Source organism: Girardinichthys multiradiatus, chromosome 9, assembly GCF_021462225.1.
Source record: "Girardinichthys multiradiatus isolate DD_20200921_A chromosome 9, DD_fGirMul_XY1, whole genome shotgun sequence".
Taxonomy (NCBI): Eukaryota; Metazoa; Chordata; class Actinopteri; order Cyprinodontiformes; family Goodeidae; genus Girardinichthys; species Girardinichthys multiradiatus.
Genome location: NC_061802.1, coordinates 1089349 through 1113064, shown reverse-complemented (window position 1 = coordinate 1113064; position 23716 = coordinate 1089349). Strand labels below are relative to the sequence as shown.

The window sequence follows — 23716 nt, the reverse complement described above, 5'->3', positions numbered from 1 at the left end:
TCTGAGGGGCTTCTCATCAAATGAACCCCTGATTTGAGGACCCTCACCTGAGTGGGTCCTCATGTGATAATTCAGACTGCTGAGTTGAGTGAATCTCTTTCCACACGTCTTGCAGGAGTACGGTCGGTGTCCTGTGTGGATTCTCATGTGAACTGACAAACCAGAACTTCTCATGAAGCTTTTACTGCAGATCTTACAGGAGAACGGCCTCTCGCCTGTGTGGGTTCTCCGGTGGATCTTCATTTCATACAGATGCTTGAAGGCCTTCCCACAAACGTCACATTTGACAGACTTCTCAGCTGTCTGAGTGGCAGCGTCACTCTGACTGCCCTCAGCTTTGGTCCCATCACAGATGTTCTTGGAAGCCAGTCGTCCATCTGTAGATGATCCTGCAGCTCCATAACTGCCTCCTTCCTGATTCTGTTTCTCAGCTTCAGGACACAGAGAGACAAGCTGGTACTGGTTTGGTTCTGGTTCACTCTGGACATTCTGATCATCAGAAACTGTCACCATAAAGAAATCAGCCTCGTTCTTCAAAACAAGCGGTTCTTCTGCCTCATCACCACATAGTTTCTCCTCTTCTCGAACCAGTGGAGCTTCTGGTTCCTTCTGTTCCTCTTTAACCTGGGGAGGTTCAGGTTCCAGTATCTGCTGTTCTAGACTGGTGCTGGTCTCCTGCTGGACAGACAGAAGCTTCTCTTCACCATGTGGTGGTTCTAGGAGGACAAAAACCAAAATGATCTCAATGTTAGTTTCTGCACTTTTTAGCAAACTTTAGTGTTCAAAGCTTCTGTTTGTCTCCAGACCTTCTTACCACCATCAGAGTTTTTAGCAAATGTTCTTTACTTCAGGAACACAGATATATTTGGAAATACTTTCATGATGAACAATGTTTACTTTCATTGAACAGCTGCGTGAACATCTGGTCAACATGACGTTGGGACAGTTGGAAAAACGTAACAGATGATAGATAAAACTGAACGGACTGAAAAATACGACCCAAACAGAATATAAAGATATCTACGCAACACCTGGAGAGACTAAATTCAACTATTCAGAGTCCCAGCTCCAAATAGTGATGGTGCCATGAGACCAGAAGGTCAACTTTAGTCATCACAGACTTTTCCTGCTAGACTTTGGTCTAACACAGCAGTACATCAAGTGGCCTCGGATTTTCCTGAATAAATGCAGGAACCACAATGATGCAACCGAAGATATGAACTCCTACATCGAGGTCATGATCCTGTGGTGTCTACTGCTGCCTTCAGGGATCTCTCACGGTCCAGACTGATGCAGATTATCATCACCAGGAACCCTGAGCTCAGGCACAGCTGGCCATTCAGATCTTCCGTCCTGCAGATGAGAAGCCAAACAGCTTCATATCCCCAGTAAAGACACCTGAGCAGTGGCTGCCTGCGTGTCCCCAGCCAGCAGAGGTCAGAGGTCAAAGGGAGTCTCAAGACACTCTGACCTGATGGTCATAATAATGGACAGGAGGCATACACATTGGCTGAGAGACACAACCACGCAGTTGGATCTCAGATGCTTATGGATCATGATCATATTCTGCTGATCCGGTTCCAGTCAGCCTGAAACCCAGATCAGTTCCTCAGACCCTGAGACCCTCAGCCTGGACCTACCTGCGGGGTTCTGGCCGGTTCGGGGTCTCCAGGTGAGGTCCAGCAGTCTGCGCTGACGGTCGATCTCCTCCTCGTACTGGACGATGGTTTTTTCCACCTGTGAGAAGATTTCTTCAGCAGCAGCAGTTAGTTTCTCTCTGATAAACTCTCTCAGAGGCTGAACTGAACACATTGTTGCTGCGCAGACTCAGACTGTCACCTCACACACGGAAAACCTCTGCTAGCGGGAAGCTAACGATGCTAGCGGGAAGCTAACGATGCTAGCGGGAAGCTAACGACGCTAGCGAGAAGCTAACGATGCTAGCGAGAAGCTAACGATGCTAGCGGGAAGCTAACGACGCTAGCAGTTCTGTTTACTTCTACCGGATGTCTCAGTTTCTGTTTCCGGTTTATCACGTGACTGTAGGGGGTGCTGTTTCCCCTCAACAACTAATGAAGGAATAATTATTAACAACATCCAAACCACAACATCCCACGTATGAATAAAGGCAGATGTTTACAGTCTTGTTTCAATTCATAAAGGCAGAGTAAACGTGTATTAACTGGTTTTATTCATGCAAAAAAGGTTAGATGTTATCTATAATCTATTTTCTTTAATTCTGCCTAAAACACTGAAAAAGCCCGTTTTTAAAGTGTGGTTCTAGGCAGATCTTTCAGTCACAGCAGAAGGACAATAAATATCAGAATCCCGAAGATAACATGATGTTGAGGAGGAAGTCTTTAAACTAAATCAGTCTGTTTCAGACCAACAATGCATCAATAAACGTCCCTTTAGTTAAGTTGTGTGTAGAAGTAAAACAAAAAGAATCACAAAGTCGTATCTAAGTCTGTGAAGATTTCTTCTTCATCAGCAGTTATCACTCACTGATCCTGATCAGACCCCAATATTTAACCACAGCAAAACCTACTCTATAGCGCTTCAGCTCACCTTCACAGGACCCTCTTCTTCTTCTTCTTCTAATGCTTATTGGCTGTTGGCACCTAAACTTTACCATTAACTCTCTGTCAAGGTAACCTGTTCTGATTGGATCTTAGAGATCCTTATATGTTCCGTTCTTTCTGTCAGGTATTTTTACTCTGAAACATGTTCTATTGGGTCATCTCTTCCTGTACCATTAAGTCCAGTGTGTCCCAGGTCCATTCTTATTCTTCCAGAAACATTGCTTCTTTCAGTCCTCCTGGATTCTCCTACATTCTATAAATGCCTAAATGGCCTTGCACCCGTTCATCTCTCCAACCTACTTCAACCTTATGTTCCTCCTCAGGCACTGAGATTATCTGATCAGCTGCTTTCGGTTGTCCTGAAAACAAGGTTGAAGCTTAGAGGGGATCTGGGTTCTTCAGTTGTGGCTCCTAAACCCTAGAACCCCCAGTCTTTTATTTGTATTTTATATTTCTGTGTTCATTGCTTATTTTTCTAAATGTGTTTCTTTATTCTTTCAGTTTGTGTCTTTGCCTTCTAATGGTAACAAGCTGTTGTTTTTGACTTGACTTCTCTTTGATTTCTGTAAAGCCAGAATCCTCCTTTTTTCAGGTTTTACTTGTGATTTTTTTTTTCACATTTCAGGATATTAAACTGTATTTGAACAGCAGCTATTAAACAGCGAAGTGAAACACAAACAGAGGTTCAAACTGACACGCTTCAATGCTGATCTGCTTTTTTAATTTCCTTTTACATCAATATGTGCTTTCAAGCAGAGAACTATAACTGCACGTCCAATGTTTTCTGGATGTCTATGAGAAGATCGAGTGGGATCTGGGATTGTGGGTTTGCTCAGTGACTAGAACATGGATCATGGCCCTGTGGTGTTAGATTTTACGGACTGCTGTGAGTTTCCCAGGTAAGACATCTGAGAAACCAGAGAAACGATCCTGGCTTTTAGAAAGAAGTCTCCTGCTGTTCTACACACGGACAAGCTGTGGAGGAACATCATAAACACCTCAGTAGTTACTGACAGCCATCTGCGCTCTCAGGCTAATACAGCTGCAGGCTGAGACTGACCAAAAGTGTTTTTATTAGAATTCTGACGTCTTTTTACTAAAATGTTTTATTCTTGTTTAATTAAGTGGGTTTTAACTCTTTAGTTTATTTGGTGGTTTGAAAACAGAATGAAGATGTGCCGATTCACAGAGTCAGGAGAAAGGACAAGGCAGCAACATTGATTCAGATCAAGTTTTATGATTTCTTTTTATAAAAATAATTACAACAGAAATACATTTACAAAAGCTTCAAAATATGTGTTTTGAAAGGGACTCAGTGACATAAAAATGTTGCTCTGTTTGGTTTAAAAGAACAAAAAAATATAAAGAAATCTGAATAAAGAAATTGTATTTTACCCAATATCTATCTATCTATCTATCTATCTATCTATCTATCTATCTATCTATCTATCTATCTATCTATCTATCTATCTATCTATCTATCTATCTATTGAACTGAAGAAAGAAAAGTGTTGCACATGATGAGAATCTCTTTTCTTTTTGTAATTATTAAAGCAAATATTTGATCTATAAAAGAAAGCATGAAGTAAAGGCGGAGCGGTGGAGAATCTCCGTGGCTCCCTGCTTTTTCGCAGCTACAGGTCCTTCTCAAAATATTAGCATATTGTGATAAAGTTCATTATTTTCCATAATGTAATGATGAAAATTTAACATTCATATATTTTAGATTCATTGCACACTAACTGAAATATTTCAGGTCTTTTATTGTCTTAATACGGATGATTTTGGCATACAGCTCATGAAAACCCAAAATTCCTATCTCACAAAATTAGCATATTTCATCCGACCAATAAAAGAAAAGTGTTTTTAATACAAAAAACGTCAACCTTCAAATAATCATGTACAGTTATGCACTCAATACTTGGTCGGGAATCCTTTTGCAGAAATGACTGCTTCAATGCGGCGTGGCATGGAGGCAATCAGTCTGTGGCACTGCTGAGGTCTTATGGAGGCCCAGGATGCTTCGATAGCGGCCTTTAGCTCATCCAGAGTGTTGGGTCTTGAGTCTCTCAACGTTCTCTTCACAATATCCCACAGATTCTCTATGGGGTTCAGGTCAGGAGAGTTGGCAGGCCAATTGAGCACAGTGATACCATGGTCAGTAAACCATTTACCAGTGGTTTTGGCACTGTGAGCAGGTGCCAGGTCGTGCTGAAAAATGAAATCTTCATCTCCATAAAGTTTTTCAGCAGATGGAAGCATGAAGTGCTCCAAAATCTCCTGATAGCTAGCTGCATTGACCCTGCCCTTGATAAAACACAGTGGACCAACACCAGCAGCTGACACGGCACCCCAGACCATCACTGACTGTGGGTACTTGACACTGGACTTCTGGCATTTTGGCATTTCTTTCTCCCCAGTCTTCCTCCAGACTCTGGCACCTTGATTTCCGAATGACATGCAGAATTTGCTTTCATCTGAAAAAAGTACTTTGGACCACTGAGCAACAGTCCAGTGCTGCTTCTCTGTAGCCCAGGTCAGGCGCTTCTGCTGCTGTTTCTGGTTCAAAAGTGGCTTGACCTGGGGAATGCGGCACCTGTAGCCCATTTCCTGCACACGCCTGTGCACGGTGGCTCTGGATGTTTCTACTCCAGACTCAGTCCACTGCTTCCGCAGGTCCCCCAAGGTCTGGAATCGGCCCTTCTCCACAATCTTCCTCAGGGTCCGGTCACCTCTTCTCGTTGTGCAGCGTTTTCTGCCACACTTTTTCCTTCCCACAGACTTCCCACTGAGGTGCCTTGATACAGCACTCTGGGAACAGCCTATTGGTTCAGAAATTACTTTCTGTGTCTTACCCTCTTGCTTGAGGGTGTCAATAGTGGCCTTCTGGACAGCAGTCAGGTCGGCAGTCTTACCCATGATTGGGGTTTTGAGTGATGAACCAGGCTGGGAGTTTTAAAGGCCTCAGGAATCTTTTGCAAGTGTTTAGAGTTAACTCGTTGATTCAGATGATTAGGTTCATAGCTCGTTTAGAGACCCTTTTAATGATATGCTAATTTTGTGAGATAGGAATTTTGGGTTTTCATGAGCTGTATGCCAAAATCATCCGTATTAAGACAATAAAAGACCTGAAATATTTCAGTTAGTGTGCAATGAATCTAAAATATATGAATGTTACATTTTCATCATTACATTATGGAAAATAATGAACTTTATCACAATATGCTAATATTTTGAGAAGGACCTGTACTTTAGGGTTGATGTGTCCCTCTCAGAGCTGCTTTTGGGTCATGGTTTCTCTCTGCATCCTCCAGTCCTCATGTTGAGGATTAACAAGCTGCTCTGGGGAAAACTTTCACTACATATTTTACAGGGAAAAAGCCCCTCAGCTCTGTCAGATCTAAGGTGTTAGATGAAATTTGAGCCACATGTTTTACAGGAAAACAGTTCTCACCAAAAGGCCTCTACACAGAACCTTTCAGTCCACATTTCACATTTAAATTGGTTCTGAATGGTTATATTGGCTACTTGGCTGGTAGCTTTGCCACATGACCCACAGGAGTACTGTCCTCTCACCAGTGTGTGTTCTTGTGAGGGTCAGTTATTTAGGTTGATCTGTTCATCTCTGTTTGGACCACAGCCTTCTGGGCGGCTTCTTTCCTGAGCATGTTCTTGATCTACCTAAGGTTCTGACAGAGGAGCTGGTCCCTGTTCAGTTCTGGTTCTGTATGATCATTTTCTCCACAGACTGGAGTCCCTGCAAAGCTTCAGAATAGGCTGCTCTTTATTTTGACTGGTGCAGATATCATCATGTTCCTCTTTAATTAGTGGAGGTTCTGGTTGCACCTGATCACAGCTCCTCTGCTGGTTATGGATCGGAGGAGAAGAACCTTCTCTGGTTTACAGGTGTGAGGCTGATAGAGTTCATATTTGCTAACTGGAAGCGCTGGTTCGGTTCCATCTGACCAGCCTAATGATGACCTCTAAAAACAGAACCCATGAAACCCATCAGGACCAGACCAGGAGCAGGAAGGAGCTGGAGGAGGATAGTGTTAGAAATGTACACACATTTATCAGGGCTAATCCCTGGTCTTATGGGGCCTGATTTGAGGACCCTCGTTAGTGGGGGCGGAGCTTAACAGGCTGAGCCAAAAAAAAAACAAAACAGATCATTGGTTATTATTTGCTGACATGTATTTGTGAACAAACTGAGCTCAAACACAAAGAAAAGTTTAAACTCATAGTATCAGATTGTAACTATGGCAACACATGAAGATTATTGTTTGCATGTTTACAAAGTCAACTTTCCAAATCCTTCATATCTGAAATTAAAGATTTAAACAACTGAAAATCGTAATTTATGGAAACTGAAACCATCAAATCAAATTGAATATCTTTCTTAATAAACCAATGTAAACATTTTATATCACTTCTGTCAGTCTGTCCCAGAGCAGCTGTGGCTACCATGTAGCTCCCCACTGTCAGCGTGTGAATGGGTGGATGACTGAAGCGCTTTGGGGTCTCTGATAAATCGCTATACAAGTACAGGCCATTTATCATTTATATCAATAGTCTGTGTTAAAATTCAAGCATTTTAAGGAGGCTCCTGATGATAAGGGCGCCCTAAGCAGCTCCTTCAGTCATTTATGCTTTGGGCCGGCTGTGATCCACACAAAGAGCTAAATGGTCACAATCATCCCACCCAAAGTATGATCCGACCTACAGCACCACAACATATCATGGATGGGTCAATGTTGGCTGTCTACCATTCACTGGTTCTGGGGCATCACTGCATGTTGCAATGGCGACTCCTCACTTCCTGTTTCTGGAACGTCTACAGATGCTGCAGAAGGGAAGATGAGGCAAAGTCCGTTTTTATTCATGTCAAACTTATGCTTACCTAAAAAGCATAAAGGTGGTGAGAGACTGCAGTTCTCAGCTGCTGTGTGGAGACATTGGAAATGTCCCAGCTGGACCCGTCCTCCTGCTGTAACGTCCTCAGAGAGCTGCAGATAAAAAACAGCCTGAAGGTAAATCTGCAGAACAAACAGCTTCAGATGAGAACAACAGTTGGAGATGAATCAGCATCAAACTTCCAGTAAAAAGCTGCAGCTTGTTGATTCAAACCACCAGAAGATTCTAATTCTGGAGGTGAAAGAAGATCCAGTGATTTCTTCTATCTTACAGATCAGTCTAGAAAATTAGAAAATATTCAATTTATTATCCAAAGGGTTCTTTATATCCAGGGTTCAGAGGAGGAAAGAGTCCCACTCAGGTTCTCCTGTTTTTATCCAGAACCCGTTCAGGAACATTGAAGGTCTTCTGGGTTCATTAGTTCAAAGGTTAAAGTACCATGAATACAATAATAATTATGAGAAAAATATATTTAAACAAAATAAAGTCAAACAAACAAATTGTATATATTTGACACATTGAATATTTCCCATCATGCAGCAGTTAATAATAATACAAGTGGAATAAACAATAAGAATAAATGAAGTGAGGTAAAACAGTCTGAGGAAGGTGGACTGCTCCACGGCTCCACCACTAAAATAAAATAAAATAAAATTCTGCAGATCTGTTAAATCTGCTCAGCTGAAGTTTTGTTCAATCAGTTATTTTATTTCTTACAGATTTTCTGCAAGCAGCAGACCAAAAACTTATTTAAAACTGATGCAGGACACTGAGGAATCACTGACCTCTGAATCACCTGCTGATGTCACAGCATTGCAACTGTTTGTCATCCTCGTCTTCCTCAGCCCTCTTTGCTCTAATTAGTTTACAGCTGCAGCTGTGAGCGGCGCCCCCTGGGACTTCCTGCTCTCAAAACACTCAGGTCAGGTGATGCTGACACCTGAGCAGGTAAAACATGTTCCTGGAGCTCCTCCACCAGCCGTTCCTCGGTCCAGATGGCTTCATCACTTCACTTCTAATCTCATCTGGACATAAACCAGCTTCAGCTCTGTAGCTCACTCGGTTCTTCCAAACTGTTCGGTTCTCTGTGCAAACAGACCCAGATTTGACCTGGACATTTTCTCAGTAGCAAAACGAACTAAAAGAATATAGGATCAATACTTCCTTAAACATCCATCCATCCATCATCCATCCATCATCCATCCATCATCCATCCATCCATCATCCATCCATCCATCCATCCATCCATCCATCCATCATCCATCCATCCATCATCCATCCATCCATCATCCATCCATCCATCATCCATCCATCCATCATCCATCCATCCATCATCCATCCATCCATCATCCATCCATCATCCATCCATCCATCCATGATCCATCCATCCATCATCCATCATCCATCCATCCACCCACCATCCATCCATCCATCCACCCACCCACCCACCCACCATCCATACATCCATCCACCCATCCATCCACCCACCATCCATCCATCCATCCATCCATCCATCATCCATCATCCATCCATCCATCATCCATCCATCCATCCATCCATCCATCCATCCATCCATCCATCCATCCATCATCCATCCATCATCCATCATCCATCCATCATCCATCATCCATCCATCATCCATCCATCATCCATCCATCCATCATCCATCCATCATCCATCATCCATCCATCATCCATCATCCATCCATCATCCATCCATCATCCATCCATCCATCATCCATCCATCATCCATCCATCCATCCATCCATCCATCCATCCATCATCCATCCATCCATCATCCATCCATCATCCATCCATCCATCCATCCATCCATCATCCATCCATCATCCATCCATCCATCCATCCATCCATCCATCCATCCATCCATCCATCATCCATCCATCCATCCATCCATCATCCATCCATCCATCCATCCATCCATCCATCCATCCATCCATCATCCATCCATCCACCCACCATCCATCCATCCATCCATCATCCATCCATCCACCCACCATCCATCCATCCATCCACCCACCCACCCACCCACCCACCATCCATACATCCATCCACCCATCCATCCACCCACCATCCATCCATCCATCCATCCATCCATCCATCCATCCATCTTCCATCCATCCATCCATCCATCCATCCATCCATCATCCATCCATCCATCCATCCATCATCCATCTTCCATCCATCCATCCATCCATCCATCCATCATCCATCTTCCATCCATCCATCCATCATCCATCCATCCATCCATCCATCATCCATCTTCCATCCATCCATCCATCATCCATCCATCCATCCATCCATCATCCATCTTCCATCCATCCATCCATCCATCCATCCATCCATCATCCATCCATCCATCCATCCATCCATCATCCATCTTCCATCCATCCATCCATCCATCCATCCATCCATCATCCATCTTCCATCCATCCATCCATCATGTTTTTCTCTTTCAGTAAATTTGCAGGTTTAAAAACGTTTATTCTGTCTTATGTTTTTTGCTGCATCTTAATAATTTAACTGAAAAGCAAAGAAAGGAATAAAAATATTTTATACAATCCAAAGTTTAGCACAAACATAAGAACATTGTGATGCCACACGTGTCACTTTTACTGAAATAAACCTGCTGGTATCAGATTTCAGTAGCAAGATCATTCAAAGTGCTGTTCATGAAAAAAAGGAGAGACATAACAGGAAAAGCAAAATTAAATTAAAGTAAAATGCTAAGATGATAAAAAAAACATAAAAAAATAAAAAATTAATGATAAAACGATTAATAAGAAAATGAAAGGAAAGTTGGACTGAAAAGTTAACTAATAATGTTTAGATGGCCCAGTCAAAGGCCGCTCTAAACAAATAAGTTTTTAATCTCGATGTGAAGCAACTTAGGGTTTCAGCGCTTTTCCAGTTTTCTGGGAGTTTATTCCAGATTAGTGGAGCATAAGAACTAAAAGCTGCTTCTCCATGTTTGGTTCTGGTTCTGGTTCTGCAGAGTAGATTTGAGCCAGAAGACCTGAGAGGTCTGGGTGGTTGATCCACTGACAACAAGTCTGTAATGTATTTTGGTGCTAAGCCATTCAGTGATTTATAGACTAACAGAAGTATTTTAAAGTCTATTCTCTGAGCTACAGGGAACCAGTGTAGGGACTTTAGAACCGGGCCAATGTGCTCCACTTTCTTAGTTCTAGTGAGGACGCGGGCAGCAGCGTTCTGGATCAACTGCAGCTGTCTGATCCACTTTTTAGGCAGACCTGTGAAGACACTTTTGCAGCAAAGAAATAATAGAATTATTAATATATTAATATTTTTAAATTAGTGTTTATTCTGGATGCTTTTAGACTTTCAGCTAAAAGAAAATAAACATCATCAAAAACTGCTGCTGTTCATATTGATTGAGCTGCAGCAATAAATCAGCGGTGGTGCCGTTTGTCCAGGACGGACTGGATCCAGGTCCATTCTGCAGCTTCATAACAACATTGAAATTACCTGCTGCTCCTCAGGGAGAACAGGTTGTTGTGGAGGAAATCCTCAGAGGGAAACAACAAGCTGCATGCAGCTGATGCACATGGACCAGACAGGAGCAGGAGGAGAAGAAGACAGCAGTTTGAGATGATGGCTGCAGGAGGGCAAACCTCCGATCTGCAGGACGTCCTGAGAGGACGCAGCAATGGGGCTCAGAGGGTGAAGAGCAACATGATCAGAGTCTTCATCAGCTCCACGTTTGCAGGTCAGTTTCTGTTGGTTTAAGTACTGACCAATCTTCTGACTGCTTAACTCTGTAGGAGCTCAAACCACAGGTGCCAACCCCAGGTTCTGTATGGAGTTTTGCTCTTCAGCTTTTGAACATCTAGAAATGAAGCAAACTGTGAGAATAAATGATGCAGCATTAAAGTGACTGTGATGGAGGAGGCTTTCAGCCAGCCTGATCCATCAGATCAGACCTGGTGATCACCAGGTGATCTTCTCACTCCTGATCTTTCTACATGGAGAGTTCTTGATTTTCTCTGACTTCTGTTTCTGTCTGAAAGCTGCAGGAAGAACTTGTCTCTGATTTCTGTGCAGACATGAGCAGCGAGAGGAAAGCTCTGCTGGAGAAAGCTTACCCAGAAGTCCAGGCCTTCTGTCGCAGTCTGGGATTGGTCTTTGAGGTGAGTTCAAACCTGCAGCACCATGCTCTCACACACCAATGATCCAAACACCATGTAATGGAAATTATTTTATTAAGTGTTCCAAAGTGTGTGACCTTTGGGTTACCTCACTCCTGTGAACATCTGTGTTAGGGGAGGAAGCTGTAAAAGCCATTATCAGAAGTTTAATGGTTAAAACCCATTTGTTAGGATGATGTGTTGGGAAGGACAGACGGGTTCCCAGATAACCTTGTCACCTCTGAACTCAAGAAGGGTCTGGGGTCATAAAACACAGACTCTTTGAAGTTGAGATAAAACTGTCATGTTCTGGTATAAATACTGTGTGTAAATGTTGATCAGGGCTCTGTTTCACTGACTAACCTCAGTGTCAGGGTCTTCAAACGCTGAATGCCTTTGAATAAAACTTATAAAGACAAAGTCCGGATTTTCTCTTGTTATGAGTCAACTTCTCTCCACTTTGATAAGAAAAATCCACAACAACCAGATGAGGTCTGCAGCCTCAGAAAGAACACCTGGGGTCTGTTCAGTAAATTGGAACCTGTGAGTTTCTCCTGAACTCTGTGACTCAACTTCCTGAAGTTTGTGGAATTTTTTAGTGATTTCCTGCAGAGAAAAACTTCCCCAACACATGAAATGAAGCATCCATGGAGACATGATGTACCTACCATCATATCTTATTTACTTCTTCTGTGTTTAAAACATCTGATCAGTCCAATCTTCCTGTCCAGGTGGTGGATCTGAGCTGGGGGATTCGGAACGTGCCATTTGGAGAGCATGAAGCCTGTGAGATCTCCTTGCAGGAGATCCAGATGTGTAAGAGGATTTCTGCTGGTCCAGCCTTTGTTGTGAGTTCTTTATGTTCTTCATGTTCTTTATCTTAAGCTGGTGAGTGTCTGTTCTGTGTGAAAGCTGTGATTACAGTTTGATCAACAAGAATGTATGCTCTTCCTCTCTCTGACCATGCTCCAAAACCTCCCCAAAATATTTGCTTCAGTGAAGTTTTCCTGCTCTGTGATGGTTCTGCTCCTCTACTCAAAATGCCCTGAGAAACCAGTAAGATCTTCATCTGGTGCTTTATTAAAGAGGACCTGTCTCCCAATGAGAGGAGTTCAGTCAGTCTGATCTTCACAAGACCGACTGTCCGACCGACCGTCCGTCCATCCGGTTTATTATGGATTTAAAGTTGTATAAAAAGAAGATTTATAGTTTTCTACATTTTTCCTTTTACGTAGGGCAAAAAGTGACATTTTTTGGTCCAATCTGACCAGATGATCTTCTTCCAAATATAGTATTTCCTGTGTCTCCCGCATGGTCTGTGGCAAAGTGTAAACAGGACTTCTTCTGGCTTTCTGTCAAAATTAGCTTTCTCCTCACCACTCTTCCTTAAAGAACAGCTGTGGATATCTGCAGCTCCTCCAGAGTTACCGTGGGCTGCTTCACTGATTAATGCTCTCCTTGCTGTCAGTTTAGGTGGACATCCATGTTTTGGAAGGTTTGTAGGTGGTCCATCCTCTCTCCATGTCCAGATGATGGATTGAACAGAGCTCTGTGAGATGTTCAAACCTAGGGATATTGTTACAGAATGTAACCCTGCTTTAAACTTCTCCAGAACGTTCTCCCTGATCTGTCTACTGTGCTCCTTGGTCTTCATGATGCTGGTTGTTCCCTGATGTTCTCTAAAGAACCTCTGAGGCCAGAAACAGAACAGCTGCGGTTAGACTCAGATTTTGTGAGGTTCTGCATCTGAGTGATTACATTTACTTTTCTTCTTCTCTTTGTTTCCTCATGTCTGGGTTCTGAAGGGCCTGCTGGGGAACCAGTATGGCCACCGAGCACTTCCTCCTCTCATATCAGAAAAGCAGTTTGAAGTTCTTCTTTCGAAGCTTTCCAAAAACCCAGAAGGTGTTAAGCAACTGCAAGAGTGGTTTCTGAAGGACAACAACTCTGTTCCACCCACCTATGTCCTTCAGCCAATCACTGCTCAGTTTCTACAACACAGTGACATCCAGCCTGAGACTGGGAAGCTCCATGACAATGATCTTCTGTCCTGGCACTTCACAGAGAGTCGCCTACTGCAGCTTCTACGCTCTGCAGCAGCTCAGGCCGAGGCCACTGGAGACATCACGGCTGAGCAGAAACAATTCTTCAGCTCATCAGGTGAGAGTGTGGACATGTTCTTCAGCTAGTCCTTTTTGGTCCAAGAATATTAAAGTCTTCTGCTTCTGATTCAGTTACAGAAAGGGAGTTCCAGGAGGGCCTTTGGAAGGACAACTGCGAACCGTCTGCCTTGCTCTTTGTCCGGGAGATTCCCCGGCAGAGGATAAAGGATGGGCCTAAACGTCTTGCCAAATTCATGGACATCACCGTGGACGAGCTGCTGAATGCTGAAGCTCAGGAACTCCTCACTGGGCTTAAGTCACGTCTGTATGCCACGTCCAAGAAGATCCTCAATCTGCACTGTGTAGAGCTAAGCAAAGGAAGCATCGACCCAAAGCGCAAAGAGCATGCTCAGTACCTGGATAGCATCTGCCAGCAGTTTGTCTCCCAGATGACGACCCGGATCAGAGCGGCAGTTGGCCCGTTGGTGGGGGGGAGGTGGAGGAAGACCTGGGGAAGCACGGAGAAAGATGAGGAAGATTTGGATTGGATGGTTGAAGAGGTGAGGCAGCACTCTGCCATGGCCACCAAGTTAAGTAAAGATCTTCATGGCAGAGATGGGCTTCTGGGAAAGATCTGCATCACCTTGTGGGAGTCCACCACGGTCCACCATGGCCCTCTGGTGGTCCACAGTGCTGCTGGAATGGGAAAAACCACTCTGCTGTGCAAACTGGCACAGGAGATGCAGGGTGTCCTGGAGGCCAGGGCAGTGTTGGTGATCAGACTGTTGGCAGCTAATCATCCTCAAAGACCCAACATCAACCATGTTCTCCACAGTATCTGCCTACAGGTGTGTCTGACCTGTGGCCTGACTCCGCCCCCCTTGCTGTCAGTCAGCTCTCACCTGGAGCTGCGTCGTTTCTTTCAGGACATGCTGGGGGAAGTTTCTCGGCAGGGGAAAACTCTGCTTATCATCTTGGACTCACTGGAGCAGCTTGCAGATGAACATCAGGCTCACAAACTGCACTGGCTGCCCACAGACATCCCTCCAAACGTTTACCTGCTGGTCTCAATGGATACCACCAGTGAGGCGTTCACTAACATGCGGCTGAAGCTGGGTGATGCAGCGAATCTGTTTGAGGTGGAGCCTTTGTTTTATGATGAAGGGGAACAGGTCATGGAGTCCTATCTACGAGCATCTCAGCGAACACTGACCCGCGTGCAGAAAGAGATTGTGCTGCAGAGCTTCAAGAACACTGGCTCTCCTCTCCACCTTAAACTCATCCTGTCTGCTGCCAAACGCTGGACATCCTTTACGCCGTCAGTAGAGCTGGTGCTGGGCGCCAGCACGCAGGAAGTGATGTCAGGACTCCTTCTGAAGCTGGAGGAGAAACATGGAAAGGAACTGGTGAGCGGGATCTTGGGGTGCATCGTGTTGGCAAGGTGAGGAGACTGTGTTCAGGTTTGGGATAAAATGTAGGACATCATCTGGGTTTGAAGGGAGGAAGGATGTGAAGATCTTTTTAGGTTTTAATGTAAATGATGCATAAAGTTTTATTTCTCAGTCGGAAACAAGAATCTAGTTTATCTCCACTTCGGGATGAATCTTTGTTTGATGTGGATTCACCTCTTTCATTTTGCCACATTAGTTAGTAATGTCTTAACTTTTGTTTCGGTTTGGATTCTGTCTCATGTTACTGGTGTTCCTGAGGGATGGCAGGATGGAGCAGGAGGTAGACAGATGGTTCAGAGTTTCATCTGCAGTTAGATGTGGCTCTGGCCTGTGGTGGTGAAGGAGGAGCTGAGCTGAAGTCTCACTCCTACAGTCCTGGGATCCTGGAGATAAGCAGCTGAAATTAGTTTCTTCTGTAGGGTGGAGTTTCCATATGTCCCTTCTGATTTGGGAAGACCTAGAGGTCCTCCAGGAGGAGCTGGTTGTCCTACTTGGACCTAAAACCTCTCTGACCTTTTTTATGATAAGCAGGAGACTATAGATGATAGAAGGTTGCTGTGTTGCTGTTTCATCATCTCATGGTGAACCATGAAATCTAGAAATGTCTTCATCTTTATGTCATGACTACAGGAGAGGCCTGTTGGAGGCGGAGCTGCGTGATGTCATGTCATTGGATGATGATGTAATCTGTGAGGCATACAGATATTCCCTGCCTCCCACCCCTTCATTGATCAGGCTACCACCCCTCCTCTGGGCTCGTCTCAAATGGGACCTCAAGGACCAGCTGGAGGAGCGTTGGACCGAGGGTGTCGCTGTCATCGCCTTCAACAGCCGGTAAACTGATCAAGTGAAACTCAACCAAGAAATCTGAGCTGAAGGTGTGGACGTCCAGCATCTGAGTATATGTCTGATCATGACTCAAGACGTCGCTGTGCCTTATGGTCGTTGCAGTGTTTGAGCTTGGTTCTGATTTACAGTGGAACTAAACTCAATGTAAAAGCATAACTCCGCCCTCTGAGAATTTAAAAAAAAAAGCCACCAAAGTGGGCGGTGCCAAGGGACACTGAGGGGCATGGCCAAGTGTGGGGACAAGTGGAGGGGGTTAAGCGGGTGTGTGGTCAGGAGGACGAGAGAAGGTAGCAGCTAGCTTAACTTGACATATTAAAACATGGAGATTGACCATAGCGACACTGGTAGTTTCACCACAGAAAGGCCTTTAGAGGTGGAGGATTTTTCACCCCCCTCGTCACCGGAGGTTGAGGGAGGCCGAGAGGAGCCCATCAGGCCTGAACTTTACCAGTCCGAGCCACTGACTCAGCAATGCCCGAAGCCGGAGCTGCCAAGACAGTGGGGGACAGAACGGGTCCAGTTTCTGAGTGGTAAGGTGATGTTAGCAGCATCATAGCTAACATGGGCTAACGTTCAAAGCTGTAACAAACCTTCATAAAGTTTATATTTACATGTAGATTTATATCATCTCCACTAAGGCATCTGGTCGAAGGTATAAAGCATAAAACACTACGATCAATGCTCGCAGGTCAAACTACTGACTCGCTACGGGCGCACGTCTGAATCAGATGGTTTTATGCCTGAACACGGCGCTATGACGTAGTCGTGGACCAAGCTAGACCTGTGGAAGAGGGCGGTCTTATCACTGAGCTAAAACAATTAACACAGAACTCAGAGAAATCTCTCTTCCCAGCCTTCACGGGGGAAACTTTTAATTCTTACAGCGCACAAAACATCATCAAAAAATTCCAAGTATCCCTGCTTTTCAGTTCTTAGAGGGCGGTTTTATACAGATACAAAGCATTGGTGTGTATTGGGGTCCTCTTGACCAATTGAAATCATCATACTCGTTTACGTAAAACGTCTGGCATCCACAACATTGTTTCTCGGTTGCAATTCCAGGAATACACTCCAGCCCAACATCTGGAAAAGATCAGATTTGCCTACGTGACAGTTTACAATAACATTCTCATCATTTGGTCAAGTCCTTATTCCTGAGCTAAACTGGACTGCTGAATTGATGTCACACTGACCTGGCTGCAGTCATGAGATTTCCTGGCTGAACTTCAATAACAAGCTCATCAATCATTTCTCACGCCAAGAACTTATCCCTAATGTAATCTGTTTCCAGACGGCTTGCATGTTTAGTCAGAGTGAACAACTCTTCACAGAATTCATTTTCGCATTTGGTAAAAACAATAATAACACTTTTAATCTAACAAAGCTTAAAGCTTCCACAGACCGTTTGAACCAATAGGAAAATTCTACTGCAGTAACCACCATTCAACCCAAATGGGCAGCACTAAGACAGTTTTAGGACAAATATTGTGATTTAAACAAGTCAGTCAGTCAGTCATTTTCTACCGCTTATTCCATAGTGGGTCACGGGGGAGCTGGTGCCTATCTCCAGCAGTCTATGGGCGAGAGGCGGGGTACACTCTGGACAGGTCGCCAGTCCATCACAGGGCAACACACAAACAACCATGCACACACTCATTCATACACCTAAGGGCAATTTAGAGAGACCAATTAACCTAACAGGCATGTCTTTGGACTATGGGAGGAAGCCGGAGTACCCGGTGAAAACCCACGCATGCACGGGGAGAATATGCAAACTCCATGCAGAAAGACCCCTGGCCGGGAATCGAACCCAGGACCTTCTTGCTGCAAGGCAACAGTGCTACCAACTGTGCCACCGTGCAGCCCCCCACCGTGAAATGTAAAACAAAATGCACAATAAATGCACAATAAAATAAAGATTGTGCCCAATTTATAGTTTCTCTGAAAAAAAAAAAAACATTTATTTGGGGTTCAGTTCCACTTTAATGTGCCGTTTCCTCTTTGGTTGTAGTTTGATCAGGTTCATTGTTCTTGATGAAGCTCCATGAAATCCTTACTGCCTCTGTTATTTTCTGTTTCTACCACAGCCCACATCTGATCTCTGAAATCAGAGCCGCTCAAACCACCGATCCATTAAAATCTGCTAAAAACATCTGTTTTTATTGGCTTTTAATTTGTAGTTAAGCAGGACATCTGTGCTTCTGCAGTGATGCTTGTTTTCTATGAGTTGATGTTCTACCATGAAGATCACTTTGATCAGCTCTGGTGGTCTTTAAAGGTACTGTTGCCTATGCTGTACTTTGGGTTTTGGTCTTCCTGCTTCAGCAACACCACTTCTTTGTATTTTTGGTTCTATCATCAGGAGTAATTACAGACTCAGGTCTTATCTTAGCAAAAAGTGATATGCATCAAGATCTGCAGAGGGTAGTGGGAGTTCCAGGTTACACTGGGTACATTCTAGATGCCCTAATTCTGGTCAGCAGCTTAAGCATCAGAGCATCACTCCTTCTGGAATAACATTAAGCTGTTTCTGTTTAGGCTTCTCTCTGAGGTTGTTAAAGCCCACTATCTGACACCAGAGCGACGGGGGCGGACCCATAGGATCCTGGCGGAGTATTTCCTGGGTCGCTGGTCTGGAAAACTGAAGCCAGCAGCTCTGCCGGGTCTGACACTGCTGCTGTCGGACAGGAAGGTACCAGGACTCCTCTGACAGAGATCAGGAAACATCTGAGTGGGGTTTTTGTGTGATGAAACAAAGAAGAGCATCTGTCTGTTTTAAAACATTTCCTTTCACACCAGTTCACAAGCTAAGTGGATGCTGAATTCTGATTGGTTCTCTGCTTTCAAAGGTCCCACCCCAGCCACTGTGGTTTGCTGCAGGATTGGCTAACGTTAGGAAGCTCCAAGAGCTGCCCTATCATTTGCTGCATGCTGGTCTGTGGGAGGAGCTACGACAGGAAGTAATAGGTAAGATGACGAGCTCCGCCCACTGGACCATTTTGGAACTAGTCAAATGTTTTATTAGTTAATGAATCAGAAGGTCTTCAGCCATGTTCAAATAGATAGATCCATCCACATCAGACATTCTTATTATTGTAACTTTATTATGTTGGTGAGTAACTGCAACCAAACATTTTAGTTGTTAAAAAGAAAAAGTTAACAATTCTTTGAAATAAATGATCTGTTTCTGCTCCTCTAAACTGAGCATGCTCAGATTAACCAAACTACGATACATAAGCATAAAAACTCCACGTGAATGAGCTGCTTCTGTAATAAGTTTGACTATGAATGATTTTCACATAGTTTAAAATTTAAAATCACATATGAAGCATGTTTTTATCTGCAAGGTTATATCATTGAGTGGTTCTTCATAAAATCCCAGCCTGGTGATGCAGAGCAGTCCAGTTTGACTAGTGAAACCAGTGTCTCCAGTCTCTCTGATTCTGTGTGTGCAGGCAGTGCTGAGTGGCTGTACTGTAAGAGCCGAGTCTGTGGGGTGTCCAGTGTGATCAGCGACCTGGACCAGTGCTTCAAGTACATGAACTGCTCTGAAACCGGACTGGTTCGTGACGCTCTGATCCTGATGAAGCCTAGCCTGGATGTCCTGTCGGGTCACATGGGTCGGTGTGGTTTAGCTGGAACATTTTGGTCCATTTGGGTCGGATCTGGGTGACCTGCTGTGGTTTCTCTGATTACAGACCAGTCTCTGTTTTACTCTGAGCTGCTGGCCAGACTCTCCTCCCTGTCTTCCACCTTCTGCGCTGTGATTGGTCAGCTCTGCAGCCAATGTGAGGACTGGCTCCAGATGTGTCAAATGCCGGTTCTGATCCCGAAGAGCAGCTTCCTGCAGCAGCCAGGGGGGGCGCTGCAGCACACGCTGACTGCACCACACGGAGGTGAGAGCTGTGAAACTTTGCTAACCTAAAGCATAAAGCGGAGGACAGGAAGTGACTTCAGAGCTAACATGGGAAGCTGGTGTTCATGCTAGATCTGAAAAGGTTCTTCTGCTGCAGAACAGGGCGGTGCGATATGTTCTACTGAAGGGAACCTCAGCACAGGGTGTTATGGACATGTCAAAGAATCCAGAATCAGTCTAGTCCAAGCCCATCTGCAGCCTCAGCTGCCCAGGAGGGTCTATGTCCTCAATGTCCTCACAACAGTTTCAGAAAGTTTAAATGTGTTTATGTGGAAATCAATAAGAAGCACTGCTGATGGTGGTTTAAAAGTGATCCAATGTCCGATCTTTAGGTTTGGTTTTAAGGTTTAGTTGTAGATATCTTAGGTGTTTATAGGAGAAGTTTCCCTTGGAGTAGTCACCAAAACATTGACCAAGCAGGTTATCTGCTCCACACAGTTTCCTGGTGGCTAGTTTGCTCGAAGAAGAGATAAACAGGAACCAGAAAGTCTGAAGCAAACTCATGATCCGATTACACTGGTTCCAGATGATGAGAACATTCCCGTCTTTGCTCCAGTTACTGTCAGTGTAGAAAACATTCCTGCAACCTTTATCTAACCTCAAATGTTAGCCTACAGTCTGGTCCTGATCCAGAAGATAGATCGGAAGAAAATTCCCTGTTTCTAAAAACAGCTGGAGTTGGTTTACAGAAGGTTAGAGAACATTCCCCGCAGTGTTGCACCAGCACTCTGAGCCTCTCCTCTGGTGTTGTCCTTTGGTGTGAGGGTGAGGGAACCATTTATCACAATGTCCAAAATGTCAGCTGATGATATTGATGAATAAGACCGTAGTTATGGTAGACCTGATGGTCTTCTTGAGGAATAACTCTGTGGGATTGTAGCTCTGATGTTCACGAGTTCTTTAGTGTTGGAGCTTCCAGAAACTCAGCTGTAACAGAGTAATAAAAAACACCTAAAACACTGATCAGTTAATAACTTTAGATACCTGAATATTTGCTCTGTTTGCTTGTGAAAGCTCAGATCCAGACAGGATGGACTCTGGTTCTGGTACTGCTCACAGAGCTGCAGCATGTCACTGTTTTCAGGCGTGCTCTGTTTGGATATTGATGTGGCTGTGCAGCTGCTGGTCACTGGTTCAGCTGACGGCGTGGTGGCAGTCTGGAGCCTTGAGGACAAACAGCTCATGTACGCCCTGCAGGGACCTCCAGGTGGGTCCGAAACCTCATCTACAGAGGAGCAGAATATTTGACCAACTTTATCCAGATACTTTGAAAGCTTTTCAGAGCTCACAGCACAGATGTCAACATAAATGCTACTTCCTGTTTGTTTTGTGCCATCTAGGGGCCATTTTGTCTGTGAAGATCATCGAAAGCTCCACCCACTGCCTCTCATTGGCTGCCGATGGCTCCCTGAGGAGGTGGAGCCTAAAGAGTGGCAAACAGCTTCTCTGCATCCAGGAGGCAGGACCTGCTGGCCCCGCCCCTTCCTCAGTTCACCTGGAGGTGTCAGATGAGCTGCTGTTTGTTTACAGCTGGACGCAGGTGGGTGGTGGGTGCAGCCTGACGTTCCTGAAGGTTTCTCTGGTAAACTCCAGTGCTCTGCAGCTGTTTCTGTTGGTGTCTTTGTGTTTGTTTCCAGACGGTCATTTCTTTGTTACTCTGTTACTCTGGAATTTCAGCAGCTGTGCTTTTCTGTGGTTCCATAATGTTCTCGATCTCTTGTGTCCAGTTGTCCTGGACAAGTTTTGTCCACGGTTCTTTAATTCTTTCTTAACCTGTTAAACCCGAGTATACTGGAACCGGTATGAACAGAGTAACAGCCATTCTAGCGTCTCTAAACAAGATCAAACACCACAAAGGTTTTTTTTCTTTCTTCCTAAATTTCTAAAGAGGAGGCTTTAATGTTCACAAAACGTCCGAGCAACCGCACCCTGCTGGCGGTTAGATGCCTTGGAGCTTCCCCAAAATCTTTTCCCCATAAGCAATCTTAATGTTTACAACACTTTCTTTTAGAGGAATGACTCTCAAACTGTTCTATACCTTTACCACCTTTAATCTAATTAAGGCAGATGATTGGTTACAGAGATCAGCCCTGAGGCTCCTGTCCTGGATCCGCTCGGTGATTGAAGTGAAAAAGCAGCCTCGAAAGAATGTCACACAGTTTTTATATCTGGCACGCCTATGCACGGGATGTGCACTCCCTCAGTGTTTATCAGTAGACTATGTGTCACCACTCTGGTGTCTATCTGATAGAGCGTGTAAAAGCAGGTGTCCAACCCTCAATCTAAGTGCTGCTGCAGCATTCTAATCAACCCGGTTACAGATTGTTCTACAATCAAACCCAGTGTAATAAACTATATGTCAAACTCTAGGTCATTTGTCCTTATAATGTGCATCAGTGAGGATTCTTATCTTATCCTAACAAAAGTGAAAACATTGGCATTTATACTTAATCATTCTGGTGTGTGTGTGAAAGCTTATCTATAAGTAATAGTAAGCAAGGTTATTTCTAACAGAGCTTTGCTTTTCGGCTCAGCTCTCTATTCACCACAGTGCACCGGCACAGTGCCCCCATCACTGCAGCAGCTGGACGGATCAGTCTGTCGATTTCCCGCTCCATTCTTCCCTCACTCGTGAACAAGACCCTAAGATACTTGAACTCCTCCACTTGAGGCAGGAACTCCCCTCCAACCTGAAGAGGACAAGCCACCCTTTTCCGGGCGAGAACCATGGCCTCGGACTTGGAGGAGCTGATCTTCATCCCAACTGCTTCGCACTCATCTGCAAACCGCCCCAGTGCGTGCTGTAGGTCTTGGCTAGAGGGGGCCAGCCGGACCACGTCATCTGCAAAAAGAAGAGACGAAATCCACTGGTCCTCAAACCAGAACCCCTCCGGCCCTTGGCTGCACCTAGAAATCCTGTCCATGAAAGTTATGAACAGGACCGGTGACAACGGGCAGCCCTGTCAGAGTCCAACATGCACCGGGAACAGGTCCGGCTTAGTGCCGGGAATGTGGACCAAAATCCTGCTCCGCTCGTACAGGGACCGGATGGCCCCTAATAAAGGGCCCCCGATTCCATACTCCTGGAGCACCCCCCACAGGGCATCACGAGGGACACAGTCGAATGCCTTCTCCAGGTTTACAAAACACATGTGGACTAGAGGGTGACACGGGAGTGGATTTTCTCTCCTGTCCCATCACGCTCCCACAGAAAAATGTCTTGTCCCATCCCAATCCCAGGCCAGCATAACGAAAAAAATCCTGTCCCGTCCCACTCCTGGTAAATTGACTCCCACTCCTGTGCCACTCCCATTTTTGTTTTCTTCATTTAGTCTTTTGGTAATTTGTTTCTTTGAAGGACCAGTTAGGTCCCTGTTTTTAGCTGTAGTAAAGGCCAGTTAAAGTAAAAAGAATAATAATCAAGAAATAATAAAATATTAAACAAGGAAACAGACCATGTCTATCTTAGTTGAATAAACAAAATGTACATAGTTGTATTTTACTTATTTATTAAGTGATTGTTTCCTTTGAACAATGACATTACTTTTATGTTTCAAGTTGCTGAAACAAAAGAAAAATGCACCTAGTAAGAGAACTGTACTTGTTGAACAAAAGGCCAAAAAGGCAAAACCTTCATAATTTAGAAACTGTACCTCAATGGTTCAAAGTCCTGGTCCTCAGGGACCCCTTCCCTGCTAGTTTTAGATGTTTGTCTGCTCCAGAACACCTGATTTAAA

The 23716-nt window shown here is 44.5% G+C and overlaps 1 protein-coding gene across 2 annotated transcripts in view; it reads left to right on the top strand.

Annotated features, from left to right (window-relative positions):
• The first annotated feature begins 11113 nt into the window (after positions 1 to 11113).
• nwd1 (NACHT and WD repeat domain containing 1) overlaps positions 11114 to 23716 on the top strand; it is a 30326-nt gene continuing 17723 nt past the window's right edge. The window contains exons 1-12 of one of the 2 annotated variants that reach the window (XM_047374074.1): positions 11114 to 11243; positions 11579 to 11664; positions 12393 to 12509; positions 13467 to 13821; positions 13896 to 15204; positions 15845 to 16048; positions 18602 to 18755; positions 18913 to 19030; positions 19519 to 19683; positions 19762 to 19959; positions 21064 to 21186; positions 21320 to 21519. In XM_047374074.1, the coding sequence (XP_047230030.1) occupies positions 11126 to 11243; positions 11579 to 11664; positions 12393 to 12509; positions 13467 to 13821; positions 13896 to 15204; positions 15845 to 16048; positions 18602 to 18755; positions 18913 to 19030; positions 19519 to 19683; positions 19762 to 19959; positions 21064 to 21186; positions 21320 to 21519 (3147 nt within the window). In that variant the 5' untranslated portion in view covers positions 11114 to 11125. Of the gene's footprint in view, positions 11244 to 11578; positions 11665 to 12053; positions 12205 to 12392; positions 12510 to 13466; positions 13822 to 13895; positions 15205 to 15844; positions 16049 to 18601; positions 18756 to 18912; positions 19031 to 19518; positions 19684 to 19761; positions 19960 to 21063; positions 21187 to 21319; positions 21520 to 23716 lie in introns of those variants that run through there. The other variant, XM_047374075.1, reaches the window with a different exon arrangement.